The sequence below is a fragment of the Abramis brama genome (genome assembly GCF_963993115.1).
Source record: "Abramis brama genome assembly, chromosome: 5".
Classification (NCBI taxonomy): Eukaryota; Metazoa; Chordata; class Actinopteri; order Cypriniformes; family Leuciscidae; genus Abramis; species Abramis brama.
In genome coordinates, this window is record NC_139967.1 from 13,335,401 (window position 1) to 13,361,907 (window position 26,507).

The following is a 26,507-nucleotide window of genomic DNA, read 5'->3' on the forward strand; positions in this document are numbered from 1 at the left end:
CAGTATTATACCTTACCAGTACACCACAATGCATTTTGTACGGGACACTATTGGTTGTACGATACTCCAATGAGTATCTATAGGAGATATATATTATTATTATTATTGTATATATTACAATTTATCATGTTTAGGTATTTCATTTAAATATTGAATATGACACTGAATATGACATCATCTAGATAAAACTGGGGTATTTTTGGGCATGTGTTTGAAAAGGATCCCGTTAAATTGAATAAAATAACATTACAAAATTGTCTAAAACCATGAGGCTTTAAAACTCAAAGAATGATATTTTAAAATAGTCAATAGTCATAATAAAGAAAGCCAACGTTTTTTCCTAGTCTAATTCTACTCATTCTAAAGTGCACGTCTGCAAAACATTTTTTCCCAGTACTATATATATATATATATAAGAAAGTTATTGTTGTTCACGAAGAGTCTTACTTCTTTAGTGTGAAAAGATTTCTCTCAAATTAAGGTTTTTTTTTTTCAGCTTTGAGACCAGTTAGCACGATGAAGTCCTTTCTCCATATAAAGTCTATCTGGAAACCCATTTCCCGTACCAAAACTCTGCCATTCAACAGAGGAAGCCAAGACGAGCTTGGAATTTCTGGGGAAAATTACGTCAGTGTTGGAATTGTGTGGGATACCCCCACCTCGCATTCCCAGAGCGCGCGCGTTCGAGCCCTGGCGTCTCTCTCTCTCTCTCTCTCTCTCTCTGCCACACAAAGCAGCAGCGTGAGCGTGTATCTCGTATAACGGGGCCTGTTTGAATCCGGGCGGAGTTTAGTCAAACGCGCTTTGCTGTGCCTTCAGCGGCTGGGCTGGGGTGTGGTTTTCAAAACTCAGTTCCGTTAGCAGGAAATCGACTCTAGGACCACCACCACATTTACTTCTCTGAGCGACAAAGACGCAGTGAAAAGTGTAACTTTGTCTTCGGGATCTGGAACGGATTTCAAGAGAAGCTTTTCCACACGGGCGGTGACGGTTGTTCACTCTTACGCGTGGACATCAGCCGATGGGAAAAAGTTTGGCTTTTTGCTGACTTCATTTTATCAGTTCGGTTTGTGACACATCCGCGAGAGAAGAGACAAACAAAAAAACAGACAAAATGCCGAAAACGGTGAGTATTCATGAGAAATGGAAGCCATTGTTTTGAGTTCGTACTGTAACAGTTAGCAAACCAAACTGAGAAGAAGAGATTTCACAGTGTTTTTATAAAAGCTGCGCATTTTCGGTGAAACGGGAGACAGTAGCGAGTAGCGACGCGTAGGCGCTCGAAAGGGGCGAGGATGGTCTTTCTCTTGCAGGCTTTATTGTCAGCCGGTTCCCGCGGCTGAACAGTAGGCCATACGCAGTGCACTATTTATGGCAAGAATTTGTTATTTGAAAAATGACGGTCGTTCATCCGATCCGAGCGCACTGAAGAATAAATTGCTGTGTTGCAAATTGAAAAGGCGGTTTCTCTAATACTTTCGCTGTACGCTGCATTTTATAAGAAATCGCCTAGACCGGTGAAGTTAGCATGTTTTTTTTCTAAACCATTTTATTCTAACATACTTCCAATTAGCAGTGGCGTTTTGTGTTGTATAGGGGCTGAACCGTTACTCGGTGACAACCTGTAACCCCCTCTCTCCCTCCCTCCTCTCTCCCCCAATCCGATTGGCTTTCCATCAAAGTTGCTTTGAATAGACCGTGTCCAGCGGTGATGAGGATTTTGATTCATCCCAGTCTATCGAATCTTTTGAATGCATTCATAGAACGAAAGATTTTTTCAGATTCGTTCACTGACTATTTAAGATGCATCATTACGCCAGTAGGTGGCAACAAGAACGAATTTTGTGTTACGAGTATTACAAAGTTTAACCGATTCCTTGAAGTCGTATTATGTTTTATTAACGTTTGAGTGTCTAACTGTTACACATCTAATAAGAGATTCAGGAAAGAGATTAAAGCTCCATTAAGTATTTCATCTACACATGATAACAAAACAGATATACTTTGTTTAAAACGGGAAACAATGACTCGTTCAGGGAAGGTTCAGTCCAACGAAGGGGCAGGCTTAAATGATAAAAAAAGAAAAAGTTTAATTAATTTCTGTGGTCATTTATGATTTGTTCTTTAACCGTAAACACGTGGTTAAACCAAGTATTTGTTGGCCTATATTGTTCTGTTTTCTAGAACCAGTCAAGCATGAAAGAAATCCGAATTGAATGAACCGAAGTTAATGAGAACAGTTCGTTCACTTAAACCGATTCACATGTTCACTTCACAAGTCATGGAATCAAAATCGACAATTTTGCAGTATTTATTATGAATACATGATTTATCCGTGCACATAATTATTTTTATTTATTTATTCATTTGCCCTCGTAATATTTAATGTGAATAATTTACCCTTCAAAACTTAATCTCTTCTCTGATGACGTGTTTACCGGTACAAGACCAGGACAGGATGTCATTTTAAAGTCGACATGAAACGGTCGTTTTAAAAAATGATTGATTGGATCGTTGAGAAGTTGTACTTTGATATTGAAGCGATCTCATGTGATTGACAAGTTGCCTCGCACCAATAAACACGTCATCAAAGAAGAGAAGAGATGTCACTCAAATTATTTTGATTAAAGAATATGAGAGCACGTGAATTTAAAAAATGATGTGCATGGATAAAACATTTATAATAAATACTGAAATATTCCATTTAAAAAAAAATCAGAATTCATGGTGAATTCAGAAAATCAGTTCATGGTGATATTAAAGCCTCTGTCCTGCCATGTAAGGGCACATTTTTTATCTCCTTGATAAGTGATTTGGGACTAGAAATATGAGGCATGTCAGAAGCGGCTGGTCCTGCATTTTTGGAGCTCGTCTGTCACTAGGGAGGACCACACGAGCTCATGGCGCAATCTTAGACAATTTTCCATGCCAAGGCGTGGTGCTCACTCAAATAGAGAAGAAAACTTTTTGCCCTTTTTGGCTAGAGTCCCTTTTTTTGGGTTACACCTCACAATTAATGAATCATTGTTTAGGTTAAGATTTTATTTAAGACCACATACCAACAGTAGGATAGAAACACATCTTTAAGTAGCCTAAGTTTTTAGCATTTAGAATTTTTCCCCTCCGTAAAATATATTTAAGTGTTTGAGTGTCAGTAGTTAGATATAGACTAGTATTGCATGAATCATATATTACAAATATTCAAAATAACCACTTTCAAAAAAGTACCATGGACATGTGCTATGGTCTTGGGATTGTACCATACTGTTCTTTGAAAAGTACCACATAAATGCCCAAATGGCAACAATAATCTTTTTAATCAGGCTAATGAATTGAAACAGAATTAGATTCTTGGCCCTTTTTCAATCATTAAAACATTAGATAACCGATGAAGGTTATTATATAGTGTTATGGCGTGTTTTCACAGACAGGGCTTAGATTAAGCCAGGATTAGCCTTAGTTCAATTAGGACATTTAAGTAGCTTTTATAAATGTTCCTTAAGAAAAAAAAAGACATTACTGGTGTTCATCTTGAGACATTCTATGGCACTGACATAATTTAAGATATGTCAGTGCAAGTTGCTTTCGGTTTAAAACTGCTCAAACATGCATTTTAGTATGGAATACTAAAGCCCTAAGCCTTGTCTGTGAAACTGGGGGTATATATTGCTCAACAGATTAGTAGTTAATACATGAGAATGAATGAATTAAAGATTCATGAGACGTTAATGCGTGTGAAGCATTGTAGACATTATATACTGTAAGAAATAATGTTTGTTAATTTAATGCAAGTTTTTGCATTTGAGTGCTGATATTGTGGTTAAACTCAATTTCATTTAAAGATTGTTTTCTCAAAATAGCTCAATTACATCCTTACACACATAGCTTACATGTAGTCTGTAGCTTATAGTTAGTTTCATGTTCGGAGTGAAGGGAAACTCAGTTGGGTGTGAATTTAGACGCTAACCGGATGTAATATCAGAGGGGTTCAGGCTGAAAGAACAGATTAGGGACGTGACACTATAATGAAGAGTGTCGGTGTAGTTGTGTGGCAGACTACTGCACACTAAATACTATTTTCTGGAATGGATGGATTTTTATGAGAACGGAAATCAGTCTAGTATGGGTAAATGTGTTTCTCCTTGTCATTGGGGACATCGGATACATTTTTAGAGGTTTTTGGATAGGCGTATAGAATCATATTGGACTGCAAAATGAGTCAGAACTTTTTTTGGCCGTTGTTTTAGACTCCTGCCAAGTCCAAGTGTCTCTTTCCGATAATGACTCAAGGTTTCTGTGCTTAGACTGTGCTTACATCACTTCCTGTCTGAACGTTTCCTGTTCGGGGCCAGCTAGGCTTGACGCTGCCGCACAGTACCTTATTTGGAGTTTCACAGAACTACGGCGTGCGTGCACATACACCCTCACACACACAGCTTTGTGTAGGGAGCATGGGCCCCTTTTCCGCTACAGATTTCTGTTGCCCAGAATGCAGCTGTGTATCACAGCTAATATACTAAAATGGCCTCTTTTTTGAATCAACACACTCCTCTCTCTCTTTCCCTTCACTCGCATGCATTTACAGTCACACACATGCACTATCTCCAGTCATCAGTTCCTCTCAGTGTAATGAGTGGGAGTTTTGTGACCTCCGTAGGTTCAGGTCACAAGGAGTGTGCAGGCAAGAAGTGAGGGACTTGTAAAGGTCAACTTAACACTATAATCCATGTGCAATTATTATTTAATTAACATTTTTGTGTAAATTTATAGCCAGATCTGTTATTTGAATCAGAAGTTTACATTACCATTTTAAAAAGTTGGGGTTGGTATGATTTTAAAAAAAGTCTTGTTCATCAAGGCTGCATTTATTTGATCAAAAATACAGTAAAACAGTAATAATGTGAAATGTTATTCAATTTAAAATAACTGTTTTCTATCGTAATATATTCCTTTGATGGCATAGCAACATTTTCAACAGCCAGTCTTTAGTGTCACATGAAATCCTTATAATATGCGTTTTGGTGCTTAAGAAAGATAATTTATAATTATCAATTTTGAAAACGGTTGTTTTGTTCAATATTTTTATGGAAACTGTTAGGATTTAAAAAAAAAGCATTCTTTGATGTATAGAAAGTTCAAAAGAACAGCATTTCGTCATTATCGTCACTTATGAAAAATAAAAAGCATCCTTGCTGAATAAAAGTATTAGCCTAGTTACTTTACAAAAATCTCACTGACCTCAAACTTCTGAACGGTAGTGTTGTTGCAATCTGCATCTTTTTAGTGCATATTTTCTGGATCGTACTTGTTGATATCATCTTTGCCATATTGAAGTTTAGGTTTAATTCTATTGACAAAAGTACACAAATATGTTTTGGTATGCACTAAAAAGGAGTCTAATGTCCAGACCATAAGTCCTCTATCTGATTTAGAACCATAGAGATGATCCAGACTCTTCTGAAATTAGTATTACAGTCAATAATGTCTAAATTGTAACCCATTGACTTGAGCATTATTTTCTTAAATATACTGCTTAAAAATTATTCTCGACCATACCATTTTAAATGACCAAATCATGAAGTCAGAAGGGGGTTGGAGGTCTCTGGTATGTGCAAAGTGGATGGATTAACTGCAAACACACACACACACACACACACACACACACACACACACACACACACACACACACTCAGATTAATGATCTTTAATAAGGTAAAGCTCCAGGGGGGTTTGAGGGGAAAGTTCTAGAATTTGTTGAACAGTTCACATCTCGATGGAGGAAAACTGCAGCATTGAACGGCATCTCACTTCAAACCTAATGTGAGTCGAACTGTATGTGTTTAAAGTAAAGCAATAGAAATAGATTGTTGAATTAATAGTTAAGTAAGTTTGCAAGTGGTTTTGAACTGTCACATGAAAAGCTTTGAGCAAGATGTTTTGTATAGGACTATTATGGAAATGCAAAATACTGGTGTCAGTTTTTCTCTGCATTTTTTTTTTTGAAGAACTTCCACTTCAGAGTAAATGAGTTGTATTCATTTACCGACAGAAGCCTTTGGTGTAGAGTTAAGGACCTCGATTGTTTAATCAGCTGGAGTGTCTTTTATTTAAGTGTGTTTTTGTGAGATAGCCCATTGTTAAAATGGAGACTCATTTTGATTTCAAATTCATATCCACATTCTAAAAATTGCTGGGTTGTTTCAACCCATGTTTGGGTAAAATATAGACAAACCCAACTATTGGGCTTGAATGAATTCAGAATTAATTAAAAAAATTGAATGGTTGGGTTTGCCCATATTTGACCAAAACGTGGGTTGAAACAAGAGTCCACCTAAGGCTGTGTGTGTTTCTATTTTATTTCAGCATTGGAAGTTCCTGATAATATGTTTGTGTAAATGCATAGCAGTGTGTCTGTAAATGGGATTTCAAGAGGGAGATTTGACACTGCACTGCAGTAACAAGATGCTGGTAGTTCATGTAAATATTTCTGTTCTCTGCAATATGGAAGTTCAGAATAGTTCCTTTTTAATGATTATTCTTCATTTCTACTATTTGCATAATGTTGTTTATGCTGACACAAGACAGTTAAGCTAATTATCGACAGCCTGTTATTGATGTCTTCATTGAACACTTTTCCATTTTAACCATGGACAAACGTGTGGGCAGATGTGCATTAAATAGCCTATACAAGGTCAGATGAGGATTAACCAAAGATGCACTCAGATTCTGCAGTCTCAGTTTTTTTGAGGGGGAAGTATTGTAGAGTCATTATCTTAAATCGCATAACCAAAGGAGGGAGAGAGAAACAGAGTTTGACTTTCACCACCAAGTTAGTTTGTGGTGTCAGTTAACTGAGGGTAACGGTAGAATAAACACACAAATATACAGTCTATTAGCTTTTTATCTCCCCTCATCTGCCTGATAGAAACAGCAGCCATTTTGTCCCTGTTTGAGTGCATATTCAGGCCTACAGACAGTGTGTGTGTAAATGGGATAAAAACACTGTGAAACTTGGATTTGTCTATGAACTTGTGCCAGTTAGTTCAAATATTTGCTCTAATAGTCTTTTCAGTGGAGTAATTAGATTCCCTGGCTTGTTCTGATTTCAAGTTTTTGTAGGATTCAGTCAGTGTGTGGGCTTGCTAATTGATATTGGTGTTTGTTTGAGAAATACGAGTCGTTGTTTGCCAATTTTTGGCTCTGTCATAGCCATAGCTCACGATTAGCATTTTTACTACTTGCCAAAGTAACATGCACATTAACTGATCCCAACCCCATAGTGAGCAGCCTTGCTGTCTACTGCATAGGCTGCTACCTTAAGATAGCAGCATCCTAACCGAATTGAATCCTCACATTTTGAAACACTCTAGTTAGATTACGACTCCGCATGTCACAGATAATGCGCTGCTCAAAAGAATGCAACAGTGCCTGTCTACGTTTTCAGCAGTCTTGGTTCTGGAAGTATTTTTCCCACAGGGATTTTTAAAAAGTCTAATGCTATAAGCCATGAACTGAACTAACCAACTATAAGCATTACAAACTTTGACATGTAAATCAGACATGTAATTCAGGCTGTTAATGAGAGCGAAAACTACAATCCAGAGAAACACTGCAACTGATATAATCGAGATAAAAATGATGGATAAATATAAAACTATTTATTTAAGATGTTGACTGTTTATTGCAAAATATACATACAAATACTTAAGTAGTTAAGGAGAATATGGGAACCTAACTGTACATCATTCAGTTTGTTCCTTGGGAGTGAACGGTCATTGCAGAGCATTTTTCACAGAATCATGGGTAATGTAGTTTTTCACTAGGAATTCAACACAATATTTGAAAAATAACTTGCAATAATTCAGGCTGATGGCTTTAACTAAAGCATAAACTATCTGATTTAAAAAATGTACACGTACGCTATCGTTCAAAATAAAGTCCCCTTTGGAGAAAATAAATGGGATTTTTAATTTTGGAATCTGACTGTTGCACTCTATACTGTTTGCAGTTAGCAGGTTGTTAAATCTTATAACCTTATACTCTAATAAGCATAAATAATATGCATAGCAGCACACAAATATTGGGTAAAATAATTCTAATAATGTCTTCTATATTTTTCAGCAAATAATGTAATAATGAATGAAGTATTTTTTTTTTAGCTACATTTCTCTCATATCGCTAACCATTTTTTTGGAACAGAACTATGTTTACTCTATTTTACAAGTGCAAATACTATATTTAGCCTATTCTTTATTGGTTCTTTGGGTAAGTGTGAGTATTATTGTTCTGTGTATATGAGGGCGTCTGAGTAAAGGCAGGGTGATAAGAATAGAATCTCTGGCGGGTCCACTGTGAAGACCACACCCAACACACACACACACACACACACACACACACACACACCCTGACCAGGCAGAACTACGTATTTTAGTTCCCGTTTCATGAAGCCATGAACTATTTTTATCCTGTGAATCCACCTCATGATTAAGAGAGTCCATTAACTGACCAATATACCGTTTCACACTTAGTGACACACACACACACACACACACACACACACACACACACACACACACACAGCCATGTTTATGTGATTTGTGAGGACATTCCATAGGCGTAATGGTTTTTATACTGTACAAACTGTATATTCTATCCCCCTACACTGCCCCTATCCCTAAACCTACCCATCACAGGAAACATTCTGCATTTTTACATTAAAAAAAAACACTGCTTAGTATGTTTTTAAAGCCATTTGAAAAATGAGGACACCCAAAATGTCCTCATATATCACCTATTTTCCCGAGTGTCCTCATTTGCAGGTGTGTTATCATAAAAATGTCCTCAGTTGTCGTGAAAACAAACACACACACACACACACACACACACACACACACACACACACACACACACACACACACAAACAAACCTACCTCTACCATTAATGACAGAGAGCAAGAGTGAGATAGAGGAAGATATGTTATGTAGAGAGGCTTGTGTTTATGAAATGAACTCTCTCCCAGACCCAGAGAGGAGTGGAAGAGGAAAGAGCAGAAAAGTCATACAGTCGTTGGGAAAGCTCTGCTTGTTCTCTTTTTGTTCCAACTGGCTGATGTAAGCCTGTGAAACAGCAGAACTAGGATTCTCACACACACACACACACAAATGTAAAAATCAAATGATTCACCTCATACTAAAGTCATTCCTAGAGTGCTCGATAGTTACCATTCTGATAATGCAAACTCGGACAGGACACACTTAACGAACATGCGGTTTCACAACTTGCTCTTGTTTCACAATTCTTTTCTGAATGCCTAATGGTCAGTTATAATATTCTAAAGCACCAAAACATCTGACATTTAATAGCGATAACAACTTAGTATGTGAATATAAAATTGTGTGTAGAAATACAGCTTCAAAGATTAGTGTCCATTGTTAAGTATGTAGATATGAGGAATGGTGTGGATATGAAGGAATTAGGGACTTTCTGGATATTTGGGAAGTTAGTAAAGGAATATGTTGGTGTAAAGCAGGCAATAAACACCATTGATATTGAGAGGGACCATATAATTATAGATATGGCCAAATTGCTGCTCTGCTGCACCTCATTACGCATTGCACTGTATGTTGTTAGGATGACAGCATAACATTTCGGTTGGTCTGCCTCAGCGGTGATTGAGAATGTCAAAATTATTAGTTTTGTGAATCAAATAAAGAAAGACAGGCTTTATAATTGGCGTGGTGCTTCAGTTTTATCTGTGAAAGATTGTGAGGTAAGGTAATTCTTTTTGATGTCACATAGTACAGACTAATTTATGCCACTTTTCACATGAAAATACTGGTCTTTGCCATAGCTATCAAATCTCATTTGAGCTTTTCTTTGTCATGATCGTATACAGGACGCACAAGAACCAATGCCGTTTGGCTTCATTGATGTGCAAATGCATGTTGTGCTTAGAGTCTCAGCACAGGAACAGGTCTGGCTCACAGACAGCTGCTAGATAAAGCAGGATATTACGGCTCAGCTGTACCTAAATTAAGCTATTTATCCCTTGCACACACTGTCAAAGCCGGTTAAAAGTCTTTAGTCCAGTAGAAGAGCTTTATGTGAACCACATCAATCAGACTGAAATATATATATATATATATATATATATATATATATATATATATATATATATATTTCTATATATAGAGAGAGAGAGAGAGAGAGAGAGAGAGATATTTACCTATTTGTTCTATTATATTGTTTTTTTTCACAGGTGTCCATATTTCATAGACATTTGTACAGAAAAGTAGTTAAGAGTGAAATAAAAACAAAAACAATTGGCTGACTTTCTTAGGATAATAGTGAATTAGACAGAAGCTGCATTGTACTGAGAATGATTCCTCTGACTGATGTTATTAACAAGAGGTGTGCTCTGATTGGTTGTTATTGTATAGTGAGAAGAAGTGAGGCGCATTGCTTAATGCGTGTCCATGGTTACTGGAGGTGTGGTCATCTGCATCCTGTGGGGTAGAGGTGGAGATGGGGTGAGAGAGACGAAGAAAGGGGGAGAGAGAGAGAGAAGAAAGGGAGGGATATCTTTTTCCATTTGTCCCTCTTGCTGTTTCCTTCTATTGTTTTTATCTTATCTAGACTTCCAGAGCTCAATCAATCATTTTAAAATGGCAAGCCACACTTTAAAGCACAGATTTACACACACACACACACACACACACACACACACACACACACACACACACACACACACACACACACACACTTTTTATGCAATTCGCATTTGATTCACAATTCAGCTCTTTTCACAATACATATCGTTTCGAAGTAATACATGTGTCTGCATTACAATTTAGAGTGATCTGCTATCAGAGGTGACTGTGTCCAAGTTATTTATTTCAGAAATGTACATATACAAATCACGCAGTTAGCTAACAACGTATTCATTTAAGACAGATTTAACGAGCTAATTGAAGTAAAGAATACATGTTGTTAACAAATGATTATAGAAACATTTAGAATTGGTGCATGTTGATTCAGTGTTTGCGTCACCTGAAGTCCTCACAGGAGTTGGAGTCCTCTGGAGTCATCTCATTATACACACAAACATGCACGCTCGCATCTAAGGACCCACACACACATAATGCCTCTTTTAGAGTACTCTGTGATAAGCATTCAAGTTTTTTCTAGCTATTAAAGATGTTTAAGCAGTCTATCAAAAAGAGGGATGTAATTATTTTCATTGCTCATACTTTCACGTTAAATAGGAATCAATTAAACAATTGTAGTTTTGTGGGGAATAAACTTGTATTTTTGTTTGAACATACTGAATGCATTTTATTTTATTATACACTACTGTTAAATGAGGTTTTTAGATAAGAAGTCTCCTCTCTTATGCACAATAAATGCTGCATTCACTTGTTCAAAAATCTGTCTTTCTGTCTGCATTCATTAATATATGTATATATATTTTTCAGATCAGTGTTCGTGTGACTACGATGGATGCCGAGCTGGAGTTTGCCATCCAACCCAGCACTACAGGGAAACAGTTATTTGACCAGGTGTGTGTGTGTGTAAACTTGGTACTTTTTCTTTTTAGAATTTCTTTCTTGGTAGCCCTGTCCACATTGAGATCTCATTGGTTCAAAATCTTGCTCATCATAATTGTACATTAAATGTCTGTGAATATTACACTTTCAGTTTTGACCTGACAAATCTACTGGCAGTGGAAAGTGGAAACTAGGTTAAGACAGTGTCAGAGAAGGTGTGTGTGTGTGTGTGTGTGTGTGTGTGTGTGTGTGTGTGTGTGTGTGTGTGTGTGTGTGTGTGTGTGTGTGTGTGTGTGTGTGTGTGTGTGTGTGTGTGTGTGTGTGTGTGTGTGTGTGTGTGTGTGTGTGTGTGTGTGTGTGTGTGTGTGTGTGTGTGTGTGTGTGTGTGGTTTAAGAACTAAAAATCCTTTTTGTGAGGGAATTCTTCCTTCCTCCACCCTTCCTCTTTCTGACTCTGCTTCTTCCTCAGGCTGCAATTCTGTGCAATCCCTTCTTCCTCACTCTTAGTCACTCTGTTCATCACATCCATGAAGTCATTCTTTCTTAAACTTGATAATGGGCAGCTTTGTTCCTCAGCAACCTTTAATTCTCTCTCTCTCTCTCTCTCTCTCTCTCTCTCTCTCTCTCTCTCTCTCTCTCTCTCTCTCTCTCTCAATCAATCCATTCTCTCTCTCACTCTCTCCCTTCTCTCTCTCTCTCTCACACACACACACACACACACACACACACACACACACACACACACACACACTTCTTCAGGCAGTTGTGTAGGTTGTTGAGTCCTATTTTTTTTTTTAGCAGGATTTAGTCTTCAGTTTGAGCAGAGGGTTTGGGATTAGAAGGATTCAGGTTGACATAACAAATCTTTAGAAGTCAATACCAGTACCACTGAAAATCATCTTTCATGCCACAGCACAAAAAAAAAAAAAAAAAAAAATCTAATATAAATTAAAACCGCTAAATAAAAATTACAGCAATGGCCTTCAAGTGTATTTCAAATTTTTCTTTTAGTTTCTCAATTACATTTTAGTGTTCGACCAAGTATTTAATTCAATATTTTTACATACATCTAATAATTTGTCCCATCTGTTTACATTCTCTTAAGGCTGACTGTATGCTGCCATTCAAAAGTTTGGGGTCAGTAAGGTTTTTCATTTAAAGGAATTAATACTTTTATTGTGTGTATTTACATTATGATGTCGCCAAAATCGCCATTTCATCCAAAAAGAGTGTTGAAAGCAACAGCTTCTCGGTCAGTCAGAACACTGATAAGAAATTGAGATTAAACTTTTACTGCAGAATTACTTCTACTTTGCGGAATATTTGCCGAATTACTAGTACATTTAGTAAGGTAATTTATTTATAAAGCACAATTAAAAACAATGGGTAGTTGACCAATGTGCTGTACAATTTGTAGAAACATGCATAGAGCGTATGTACAAAACATTTATACAGTATAATACATATATCTAACTACTCTCATAAAGCAAACAAGCTACTAACATATCAGCAATTAGAGTTAGACAGAAAAGCCAGAGAAAAAAGATGAGTTTTTAAAAGAGATTTAAAAGATACCACTGTGGAGGCAGTTCTAATATGCAAAGGCAGACTATTCCAGAGTTTCGGAGCCAACACTGAAAAAGAACGATCACCCCAAAATGTACGTCTAGACCTTGGGACAGTTAAGAGTTTCTGGTCAGAAGACCTAAGTGATCTTGATGGTGAGCATATCTGCAACAAATCTGAGAGATAGGGTGGTGCCATACCATTTAGAGATTTAAAAACAAACAACAAAATCTTAAAATCAATCCTGTAACGGATTGGCCACCAATGTAATGAAAATTGGAGTGATATGGTTCCGCTTTCGAGAACGGAACCATAAAAAAATTCCCTAGTCTATGTGGTACTTTAGTGTGTGGTTGTTTTTAATACAAGTGAATGTGTATCCAACTTTCCGCTACTAACCATCCAGCAGTGCAGACAGCATGACTTTATATTCAAAAGGGACAGAAAGAAGCGTCATTTTGTTTGCAAATCATATATATACACAGCTGCCTCCTCCATTATTTTCTCTTTCTCCACATTTACTCATCACTGTCATCTCTCATTCTCTTTCTTTCTCTGTCTCTGTTTAACTTGCATACTTTTCAGACACAATACAGTTTGATCGGTCCAGTAGTAAGCCAGCACCTCATATTTTCCATTGCTCTCTCACACACCCTCTTGACCGGAAATAACCGTCTTTTCTGCATATGTCATCACATTCATAGCATCTCTTGAGCATCTAACTCCTGCTTTAAAGCTTAAAACACATGGCAGTAATTATTTGGCCTCCTGAACATTTTGTCTCCTGGAGGTGCTGGTGGTTCTTACTGAAGGTTAAATCTGATACGTTATTAAAGTTTAACTCCATGTGAACTGGAACTTGCAACCAACTTTACTTTACAAGTGAAACGGTTTTATTACAGTGCACCTTCTCTACATCTCTCAGCGGAAGCACACTGTTCACCACAAGACTAGAAATGTGTGCTTACAAAGTATTTCATGACAACTTTGAGGATTGTGAAACTAGTCCACTGAAACTAGTGTTCCCCCACCCACCCCCACACCCACACACCCACACAATCTTGCCTTATTTTCAGCAAATAGTTAGGTATAGTAATTTGAATATTAAAAATATCGTCCTGCCCTTGCTGTTTTTCCCCTTTTTCGATGTCCATGAAGGGGAATTTGAGGCTCTTTGGCCACATTCACTCATCAGCAGAATACAGTTGACAGTCCTGTATTTGAGTCCTGAATATAGTTGTGTTCACACACAGTTCAGTTTTTTACATGACAACTGCATTTTATAATTGAACTCCCACCCTTAAGTTTTCAATACTCACAACCACATTCTCGTGAAACCTGCGTTGTGTGAACTGTGCAAGAGGGCCACTGTGTGTTGCTGGCTGCTTTCTTATGTGGTTTTGCTTTCGGTAACTTACAGAGACGGAGAAATGAGCTGCGTGTCATCTGAAAGTTTTAGATCCAGTCACTGTTCTGCTCCCGCCAGTTTTGTTTAAGCTCAACTCAAATGCTTCACTCTCCAGCCTGATATAAAAGCTGCTTTCAGACAATGAAGATTTGACGTATGAAATTGCAAAAGTGAAAAGAATTTTCAGTTTAAGGACGTCACTATCTTTGATATTACTTAGGTCATTGTCGCTATGGTTAATGGCAAGAGAATGCAGGCTTTATTCCCGTTACACGTTCATACAGACAGTATTCGAGATGCTACTGCAAGATGCTGTTTGAATGGGACATTCTGAGACTCACACCTGTAATGCGGTTGTCAATCCCAAAAACTGACAGTGTGAATGTAGCCTTTTTCAGGTCTTTCTATTACAGAAAGCAAGATAAACCGGTCTTCTCTTTTCCACATCCTATGAACCTATAAAATCTTTGAGTGGATGCATATACTATGGTTGTGCAAAAATGCTATTTTATTTATTTTATGCTATTGCCGACTGAAGCTAAGCAGCGTTGAGGCTGGTCAGTACCTGGATGGGAGACCTCTTGAAAAAACTAGGTTGCTGCTGGAAGAGGTGTTAGTGAAATTAGAAAATTTGTACTCAAGTACAAGTACCGTTACATTGCTGAAACAATACTCAATTACAAGTAAAAGTACTGGTGTCAAAAAAGTACTTAAGTAAAAGTACAAATTACTCTTCTCAAAAACTACTCAGAGTACTAGTTACTAGTTACTTTTCAGCTGGCGATAGTTAATGTATTGCCAATAAATATTCAACCAAATCATAGATGTAGAAAATAGCTACTTTTAATACGTTTTTACCTTATTGTCGAAGGACATTAATTAGTGGTCATGATACTGGAATTTCTAACTTCAATATAGAAATATGTCAGTATTCAGTTGGCCTAGCCTATCATTTTTAATACCATCGGGAAAACTACCACATACTAAATATTTTAATATCTACATTTTTGTCCATCCATTTTGTCAAGGTAATCATTATTTTCAAGCATCGAAAAGCACAACACTCATTGTAACAGTGATCTATTTGAATGGAAAAGTTTAATTCAAGTCTTCTGAAGAGACACGTCCACTTTATACAGTGAGATTTTAATTTAGGCTTTTGTTTACATATTTAAACATTGATCAATAACCATTACAATAATCTAACTTAAATATTTACTCACTCAGTGTATTTGTCTTTACAATAGGGTAACGTTAACTGTTGCAATAGCTCACACACAGCACAAGGAAGCTTGATTTCAAACTGAATTTAATTTGCAAAAAAGACTAGATTTTTCATAACTTTTGACAACGTTTAATTCAAGAGCAGACTTAAATCATTTGAGTCTGCAGTGAGAACCACTTGGAGAGATTCGCGAATCGCGATTGCACATGATATGACACAGTCCGAGAGCGCACACTCAATATCCGAGTCCAGTTCATTCGTATATTTGAGAGCTCGCGTCCAGTTTTCTGCGATTACATGAATGTGCCCTCGCATTATAATATTGCACTCGTGACATTTGCCATTAAAATATGCCATAGAAACTTGCAGGTATTAATAAAATTATGCGTAATAGGTCTACCTGCAATCCCGCGCTGAGAGGAGGCGGGTGTGTCAAACTCGCTGTCGTTGAGATGAGAGAATGAGAACGCGCAGCTGGTATCGTATCGGTGTATTGGCCAAAATGAGTACTGACAGATATTTCAGTATTGATATGTATCAAAATATAGATATTTTGACAATACTACTATGTAGATTGTTGTTTCTCCAAACTTTCAGTCCAGCCATTAATCACTCTGAGCTCCTCGCCTCCTTCACTTATGATCAGCTCTTCAAAACCTGCTGCGAGTGCGACTGCGGCGGCTTTAATTCAGTCCAAATATCAGGGGTTTTATTGGTCCGTTTACGATCGAATATTTTTATTGGCTACCGAAATGCCGGTCAAAGATTTGAATATCAATTCGAATTGTACTCGGTAACGAAATGTGATTTTACAAGTAGCGAAGTAGATTACTTAGTTTAATATGTACTTGAGTACAAGTAAAATTACAGATTTAAAAATATACTCAAAAAAGTACAAGTACCCAAAAAAACGACTTAATTACAGTAACGTGAGTAGTTGTAATTCGTTACTTCCACCTCTGCATGATTGTAAAGCGCTTTGGTTGTACAGTAGTACATATGAAAAGCGCTATATAAATGCTTCATTCGTTCATTCATTCATTCATTCATTTAATGTGTCTGTTTTATAGGTTGTGAAAACCATCGGATTAAGGGAGGTGTGGTTTTTTGGACTGCAATACCAGGACACCAAAGGCTTTTCCACCTGGCTTAAACTCAACAAGAAGGTATGCGTTTATGCATATAGCTGCTTTTTAGTGTCCCATTTAACACCAGGGTTCATTTTATACATCTATATAATTTTTTTGTCATGTATTTTCTTTTTTTCTCATAAAAATGTCAGGATTTCTTTGTGTCATTTTCATTTGTTAATTTTACTCTAATTTGATTTTAAGTTTAGTCAACAAAAATAACATTTTGGTTGATCATAATGTGCATACATTTTGAAAATGTGTCAGTGTAACAGGCCAGACTTTCCAAAAAATGTTGTAACCATCTTCAACATTTATCAACATTAACAAATTATAACGTGTCCTTGCTGTTTCCATTAGCTCATGAAATGCAGCATATAATAGGCTTACTGAAGGAAGTTAATGTGTTGTGAATTCTTCATCTTTTGGAAATCTTCAGTGTTTTAGATAGGGCTTACGTGTAGACCATTGTTATTCACAAATGCATGCTTTAATTAAAATTTAATTACATTTTAATTTAAAAAAAAAGTTAAATTCTTATCTTCATTATCATTGACAAAAAAAGTAAACTAACACTTTCATCAGTAATGTTGCTGTCAATTTTGCTGATTACTTTCGAGTGAAACCTGCAGTTGTCAGCCTTTCAGAATTCAAATTTTCTTAGTAATGCATATCTCAATCAATTTACACCGTGTGTATCAAAGAAAGTGTCATTATTCCACCTGAATTTTATTACCTGAATTTTATTAAATTACTGTTAGACCAAAAGTGATTCTTGTTTATTCCTTGTTGTCTAGGTTACAGCTCAAGACGTCCGCAAGGAGAGTCCTTTGCTGTTTAAATTCAGAGGAAAGTTTTACCCTGAAGACGTTTCTGAGGAGCTGATTCAAGAGGCGACTCAAAGACTCTTCTTCCTTCAGGTGTGTGTGTGTGTGTGTGCATGCATGTCTCTATACATATCTGTACTGTCTAGGGAAAGTTAAACATATGACACAGAATGCATGTCAATTAGAGTGGATGGAAATGAATGCTGGGTCTTGTAAAGTGATGGTGTGATATTGCTCAGTCTGGTTGTCAGTGAAGGAATTGTACCGGCAGATCTACTTGCAGTATAGGCCAACATTAAAGCATTCATTCCTGTTGTTGGTTTGTTTAAGGTGAAAGAGGGGATCCTGAACGATGATATCTACTGCCCCCCGGAGACTGCAGTGTTGCTGGCGTCTTATGCAGTGCAGGCCAAATACGCTGACTACAACAAAGATCTTCACACTCCTGGATACCTGTCCAGTGAGAAACTGCTCCCACAGAGGTGTGTATACACAGATATTTTAGTACCAGTGGCGACTGGTACTTGACCAGAGTGGCGAAGCACAGATGATTGACAAAAGGCGTATTCTGATCTGTTTTCTTATGAGGTGTATGAGTGTTTCTCCAAAGCATCACTAAGCATGAATTATTTAATAAAAGGAATCAGTAAAGCTTTGAACTGTATTATATTGACAGTATGATGAACTGTACAATATTTACAAATGGCAATAGACATCATTGTTCAATAACTGTTCATCAGTTATGAAATGTTCAATCCCGCAGCTCTGGAGAAAACAGTGATGTCTTCATCCAGCTCAGTTCAGTTCTCATTCAATAGTGTCAGTGTAGTCAAGTAAAATGAAAATATTAATAATATTAAAATGAAAGACTTTAATCTTCAAGCATTCTGTATAATGGCTGTTTTCACATTTCAAAACCTGTCAGTCACATAGTTACTAAATAAATAGTGCAGTATTGCTATGAAATATTTTAAACTTTTATTCATCAATTTATTGAAATGCACCAAGAGTGATGTATAATAACTTATTTATACTAGGGCTGCAATAACTAAAATCTGTAATGAAGATAGCTGTGAAGGATAGAGTACAGTGCGTTCGATGTATTGTACTGTTGTTTAACAACAATCCGATTGTTCAGCTGTTGCAAAAAAAAAAAAAAAAACCCTTTCAGCTTTTAAAGTTGAAAAAAACTTTTCAGTTTGTGAGTTGTGAAAATCTAGGACCTTTATACAGTGTGTGCCAGTCAATGTAAAGACTGTACGTCTATCCCTCACAGCTTTGTTTTAATCTGTGTTAAATTCAATATGGCGTATAACCTGATAAGGTATATCACTCAGTACTTAATGTTTTGGTTAGAAAGTATCAGCCAAAGAACATGTTAAGAACATGTTTGAGATTGTAAATGTGAGCATGTGTGTGTAATCTTTTCTCTACAGAGTTCTGGAACAGCACAAGCTGAATAAGGAGCAATGGGAGGAAAGAATTCAGGTCTGGCACGAGGAGCACAAGGGCATGTTGAGGTACAGCCAATGGAATGCGCTCTTGCTTTTTTTTCTGTTTTATCGCTGACTGCAGTGACCCTGTCAATCTCACACACACCAGACAGAGTGATAATGTGTATCTGTGCGTGTGTTTCAGAGAGGACTCGATGATGGAGTATCTGAAGATAGCTCAGGATCTGGAGATGTACGGTGTGAATTACTTCAGTATTAAGAATAAGAAAGGATCAGAGCTGTGGCTGGGCGTGGACGCCCTGGGACTCAACATCTACGAACAGACTGACAAGTACTGATACATTTAACATGCATAAACAAATGAACGGCTTTGAAACGTGTCAAAAATATATTTGGTAAAAAAATGCACTGCAATATAAAAATTTAGTAAGAATTTGTTTTTTAAAGAAATTAATACTTTTATTCAGCAAAGGTGCGTTCGATTTGAACAAAAGTAACAGTAAAGACATATGTGACCCTGGACCACAAAACCAGTCACATGGGTACATTTACTGAAACTGAGATTTATACATCATCTGAAAGCTGAATAAATAATGTATGGTTTGTTAGGATAGGACAATATTTGGCCGAGATACAACTATTTGAAAATCTGGAATCTGAGGGTGCAGAAAGATCTAAACATTGAGAAAATCGCCTTTAAAGTTGACCATTTATGTTCGTGATTTTGCTGCATTCACTCACAAAAATAAATGTTTTATATATTTACGGTAGGAAATTTACTAAATATCTTCATGGAACACGATCTTTACTTAATATCCTAATGATTTTTGGCATAAAAGAAAAATCCATAATTTTGATCCGTACAATGTATTGTTGGCTATTGCCACAAATATACCCGTGCGACATGTGACTGGTTTTGTGATCCAGGGTCACATATTATATTGTAACAAATTGTATTAAAAGAAATGCTGCAGAAAATATGTATGTAAAAGTTTGGGGTAGTTTTTCTAAAGAAATTAATACTTTTATTCACAAGAGAATGCATTAAATTGATCAAATATATTCAAATAGAATATAGTTATTTTAAATTGTAATATTTCACAATAATATATTTTTAATCATGCAGACTTTCAAAAATCATTAACACTTTACAATAAGGTTTCATTAGTTAGCATTAGTTAATTACTTTAGCTAACATGAACTAAGGATGAACAATATCTCCACAGAATTTATTAATCTTAGTCACTGTTAATTTTTACATTTATCAATACATTATTAAAATAAAAAGTTGTATTCAACATGAATGCGCTATGAACTGACATAAACAAACAATAAACGGCTTCATTTTTTATTAACTAACATTAACAAAGATTAATAAATACTGTAATAAATGTATTGCTCATTGTTAGTTCATGTTAGTTAGTACATTAACTAATGTTAACAAATGAGATCTTATTGTAAAGTTACCAACAAATCTAACAGACCCCAAAACTTTGAACAGTAGTGTCAATGATTTAATTGTAAACATATCATTTAATTATTAATTAATAATTTGTTATATTTTATATAGCGCTTTTCTGGGTACTCAAAGCGCTTTACATATAAAGGGGGAATATCCTAAACCACCAATAATTAAAAAAAAAAATGCTTATTAATAATGCATATTAGAAAATCACAGAAGTTACAGTTTTAAACTGCATTGTATTAGATATTTTCCACATTTTATTAACATGGACATGTTCAGCAAAAAGTACAATCGATAAAAAATAAAATGAGCTGCATAATGTTTACTTTGTCCTCATGAGCTTGACATCCATTGTTTTAGTTTAGCGCTTGCTTTCACTGACCATTTGTTTAAAAAAAGAAAAAAGCACAAACAAACAAACAAAAAAAAGTTTCTGGCATCTTGTACCCTATTTATGGAAAGTGATATGTATTACTGTGCCAAAAAACTGACTCGCCTCTTCTCTCTTTCCAGGATGACGCCTAAAATTGGTTTCCCCTGGAGTGAGATCAGGAACATTTCTTTCAACGATAAGAAGTTTGTCATCAAACCCATTGATAAAAAAGCCCCGGTATGTCAAACATGATTTTCCTGCTGTCTGATTTATCACAGTTTCTGTCCAATTTTTCTGCAAACAGGGTTTAGACAATATCAGTGCTGTTGCTGCAAAGCAGTGAAGTGTTGTAATGTTTCATGAGAGATTTGAGGATGGTGAAATCACAGTATACACCAAAGACTTTCCATTGAAGCTGCACGTTTCTCTGTTACACAATCACAGATGCAAATAAGAGATTAGATGTGGACATGTCTCCTTTTTATTTCATTCTTCAGTATTTCCTGTAGCTCCTGATCCATCCCTCCCTCCCCTGGCTTTCTTTGGCTCTGTTCCTAAACTTGGGGAGCTTTTTATGTATGCAGCGTTAAGACATAGGAAGTAGGTATATAATGTTTTCTCTTTTTCCCCACAGGACTTTGTGTTCTATGCCCAGCGTTTACGCATTAATAAGAGGATTCTGGCTCTGTGCATGGGGAACCATGAGCTTTATATGAGACGCCGTAAACCTGACACCATCGAGGTCCAGCAGATGAAGGCACAGGCCAAGGAGGAGAAAAACCACAAGAAGATGGAAAGGTGAGAGGAAAAAGGAGAGACAGAGGCTCTGATTTTGATCTGGATTGTGATCATTTCAGTGGTGATTTTGATTCTTTCCAGTGAAAGAATTTCAGATGTGTCCACTGATTCATTCAGTGACTCTCTCTGTATGTTACATTATTACACCAATAGGTGGCAACCAGTTAATGTGCTTTTTCCTATTATAAGTAACTGGATCATTGATTCAACTGATTGATTCACAAACTCTGTGTCATTCTAGACTGAATTAAGTCATTTTTTTTTTTATTAAAATGTTTAGACATTTATAAATGTATTTTCTTGTTGAACAATATTGACTTGACTAAATTAACACAAATTCCTTGTTCACAAACTATTTATTTAGGGTTTTTTTTTACTGTTTTTATTGCACTTTTGTTATAAATTAAAGGGTGTTACATAGCATTTGCTTAGAATAGTAATAATAAAAAGTAAATGAATGAATAAATAAATAAATAAACATGAATAAGGAAAAAAAAAACATAAATCCCTGACAGCCTTTTAAAGGCATAGTTCACACAAAAATGAAAATGTCATGTTGTTTCAAACCTCTATGAGTTTCTTTCTTTGTTTTTCCTACTATGGAAGTCAGTGGCTATCGTGAACTGTTTGGTTACCAACATTCCTTGATTAGTTCATTGTTCACAATGACAGGAAGGACACATTCCTCTTCTTATGCATCTGTCTGTTTGTGTGTCTCTCTTTCTCTTTCTCTCTCTCTCTTTCTCTCTCTCTCTTTCTTTCACACACACACTAATGTTGCAGGGCCTTGTTGGAAGATGAACGTAAGAAGAGAGAGCAGGCTGAAAAGGAGAAAGAAAAGATTGAAAAAGAAAAAGAAGAGCTGATGGAGAGACTGAAAGTGATAGAGGAACAGACGAAAAAAGCTCAGCATGGTGAGATGGGGTGAAATTTGCTGTTTCTAATCTTTCATTTATTCATTAATGATCAATAATCCCTCATTATTGTGTGTGCAGAGCTGGAGGAGCAGACCCGCAGGGCGCTGGAGTTGGATCAGGAGCGTAAACGCGCTCAAGAGGAGGCCGAGCGCCTGGAACGAGAGCGCCGTCTGGCAGAGGAGGCCAAAACCACTCTGCTGCAGCAATCTGAGAGTCAGATGAAGAACCAGGAGCATCTGGTCAGTTACCGTGTCAACCAAGCTACACACTGCCAGCCACCATGGCAGCACAATTCTAGTCACCATGACAACCTCACAATATCACCTACACAACCCATGCAGTCGGTTACAGTTGTAACCACGGTAACCAAACTACAATTCTGAAGTTTCCATGAGAACCAAACTTCATCCAACCACAGAGTGCAGGACACCCACAGTTATATCTGCTCCCATGCAACTCTGAGGACCTGTTTACACTAGTGCTTTTTCGTTTTAAAACGCATAACTTTTCCTACAGTTACGCCTGGCGTCCACACTACTCTGGAGTTTTCGACCCTTTTTGAACGTAGACTTTTGAAAACGCTTCGTTTTAGCAGTCGAAGCTTTGGCTGCCCACATTTGCTCACTGTTTAGGTCTTCTGGATCATTGCGTATGCTTCCCTGATTCATCAAGCCCCTATCATATGACCATTACGCTACCGGAAGACGACAATAACAGACCTGCCTCAACGACCGTATAAACAATAACATTGAGACGGAACTACAAGCTTTGCTGAATTTGTTGTCCTTTTTAGCAGCCATTGTGCATTTTATAAATACTGCAGCTGCCTACTTGCGCAAGAGGCAAGCTATTATTAGAGCAATCGACAACACTTGTACACGCGCATGCCCAGTGCACATGAATGGTCATGTGACGTGCGTTTTCAGTTGTGTAGTATGGACAAGGATCGTTTTCATTTTAAAACGCCCTGTTAAAATGAAAATGCTCTAGTGTAAACAGGACCTGAGAATATATATGTGTGTGTGTGTGTGTGTGTGTACAGGCCACTGAACTGGCAGAGTTGACCTCTAAGATCTCCTTGCTTGAAGATGCCAAAAAGAAGAAAGAGGAAGAAGCATCAGAGTGGCAACTGAAGGTAAACATGGTTAATTGTCAGCAGGCGCCTTACAGCGGTGCGCTTACTGTCCATCCATCCAGAAAATTACTAACAGTCATTGATGTTAGGACAAAAATTAAAGGGGTCATGATTAGCCCTCTGTTTTAAAACGCTCTGTTTGAAGGGCCGTGTCTGCTGTGAGACTTCAGTGTAAACGCCCACTGCTGTGATTGGCTGACATTTTTGCATATCAAATCAGTATTACATGTGGAACCCTCTCGAATGCTTTTACTATACGTCTTTACTATTACAGCTGTCGAGATTACCGAATCGTCAAAAAGTGTTGATTATAGCATTATATTTAGATCTATTCCCATCACATGAAAGGTGGCATCGATGAGCATTGAGCAGATGACAGTCTGTTAATCGCGTGAATGCAGTGATATCATCATTGCAATTGGATTTCTGCACTCTCACGAATGCTTTCACCATAAATAATGCAAACACAATGTAAATGTAACAGGATAATTGATTACATAATGGGAGTTTTGGCAAGAGTCCAGATAAACTCGCGCTGTGACTTACAGCTTCAGCGATTGTAATGGGGGCGTTCTTTGATCGCTTTCTGTATGTAATTGATAATTAATTGATGATTTCCAAAAATAACATCATGGTTTGAATTTTGTGAGTTAATGTAGTGCTGTGTCTTATCCAGGCCGCTCAGGTGCAGGAGGACCTGGAGAAGACTAAAGAGGAGCTGAAGAACAAAGTCATATCAACCCATGTCCAAGAGCCAGTGCACAGCGAAAACGACAACGATGAGGATGACAGCAGTGCAGAGGCCTCCGCCGAACTCACCTCCGCAGCAGCTTATAAAGACAGGAGTGAGGAGGAGCGCATGACGGAGGCTGAGAAGAACGAACGCGTGCAGAAACATCTGCTGGTGAGAGAACTAATTCACAAACACCATTTAAATGGATAGTTCACACAAAAATAACACTTCTTTTATCATTTACTCACCCTCATGTCATTCCAAACTGGTTTGACGTTTGTGAGGAGCACAAAAGGAGTTATCTTGAAAAATGTCCAAGCTGCACTTTTTGACTACAGTAAAAAGTGGACTGCATACAATAAAGGCTTTAGCAGAGTAAATTTCCTTTCAAGTGATAACATTTTTTCAAAAATTTTTCTTTTTTCCACAGGCTCTTACTTCTGAGCTTGCTAACGCTCGCGATGACACCAAGAAGACCCAGAACGACATGATCCACGCAGAGAACGTACGAGCAGGACGCGACAAATACAAGACGCTTCGTCAGATCCGCTCTGGAAACACCAAACAGCGAATCGACGAGTTCGAGTGCATGTAAATGTACTACAGTCAGCCAACAGGGGGAGCTTCAGCCTGCCTTTTGCGTCATGCCTGCAGAGGAACTACAGTACCAACAATTCACCACTCCAAGAGAAAATAATGCCAAATATAGAATAATGCTGCACAATTCAAAAATCCCTTTAATTCAGGAGTGTTGTTTGGGTTACTGCATTATGATAAGGGAGATTTATTTTTTTGCTTTGTGTTTTGACCTAGATGTAGCTTTTTTATATTGGAAAACAGTAACAGTTTGCTGAATAACCGAACTAAAGGGTTTTTTTCCGTAAAAACGGGATTTCAGTAGGAATTGTTTTTTTCTAGTGTTATGATAAACTCCGAAAGCACTCCAGAGAGACATGTCAGTGTGCCAAGACTGTAATTCAGATCAGTAGAGTTGATATCAAACTGCACAGTGCCATTGTGATGGTGCAATAGCCCAGCTATTGCTATAACATTGTATCTATGTGCCTTTCTAATAAAACAACTACAGTATAGATTAAAACACATGCCTACGATCATGGCTACCTGCTCCCCATCAACCACTCTGCCAATACCGGCAGCCCACAAGAGCAAAAAAGTGTGTGTGTGTGTGTGTGTGTGTGTGTGCGTGCGAGTGTGAGTGAGTGAGATCCCTGTTGATAATTCCATTAGTTATAGTTTCTCACTGCTGCAGGTTTGTGGCCGCTCCCTGTTTGTGCCTTTTCACTGAAGAGAAAAGAAAGAGAAAATATCAAACTGTATTTCTAGTTTAGTTTTAATCCTATTCTTATTTTAAGCTTTTTTTTTTTAAATAAAAGAGACTTGTTGTTTTTGAGGCATTTGAACTTTTTCGCAGTATTATTTTGAAGAATCCTTAAATAGAATGACACTTAAAAAGCATCTTCTGGGATTATTTTGTCCCCTTTATTTCTGAACAGTATTTACCCAGAGTGTACACCATTTTAAGTAGCACTGCACTTGTAGGCAGTGCCTTAGTTGTTTTTGAGGTCTATATTAGTTTTAGTTTTATTCATGTGGCAATATGCTGCACTGAAGCAATATGACATGTCCCCAGCTGCTTTGGAAGAATTCTTCGTTTTGATCTTACACTTAGATAATCTAAATTGTTTTGATATACAATAAAATGGATCTCGTGATAAATATGAAATTTGTTCTTATCATATACAACTCTCTTGTTACCTGGGTGATTTCTCACCCTTAGGCTGCAGGTGTTTTTTTTTTTGTTTTGTTTGTTTGTTTGTTTTGTCAACCAATCACAGAAAAGTTTGCTGCTTAAAATGTTTCCATTGCAACTGTCAATAAAATATTAAAAACGTCACCAATGCACTGGCT

At 37.1% G+C, this 26,507-nt stretch overlaps 1 protein-coding gene across 1 annotated transcript; it reads left to right on the plus strand.

Annotated features, from left to right (window-relative positions):
• Positions 1-578: 578 nt before the first annotated feature.
• msna (moesin a) lies at positions 579-26,493 on the plus strand. Its single transcript, XM_084114395.1, has 14 exons — positions 579-1,126; positions 11,476-11,559; positions 16,817-16,912; positions 17,674-17,796; positions 18,034-18,185; positions 19,140-19,223; positions 19,342-19,488; positions 21,136-21,232; positions 21,630-21,793; positions 22,577-22,707; positions 22,789-22,949; positions 23,753-23,845; positions 24,522-24,749; positions 25,009-26,493. The coding sequence occupies exons 1-14, from the start codon at positions 1,115-1,117 to the stop codon at positions 25,171-25,173; spliced, it is 1,737 nt and encodes a 578-aa protein (XP_083970521.1). The 5' UTR covers positions 579-1,114; the 3' UTR covers positions 25,174-26,493.
• Positions 26,494-26,507: the final 14 nt, after the last annotated feature.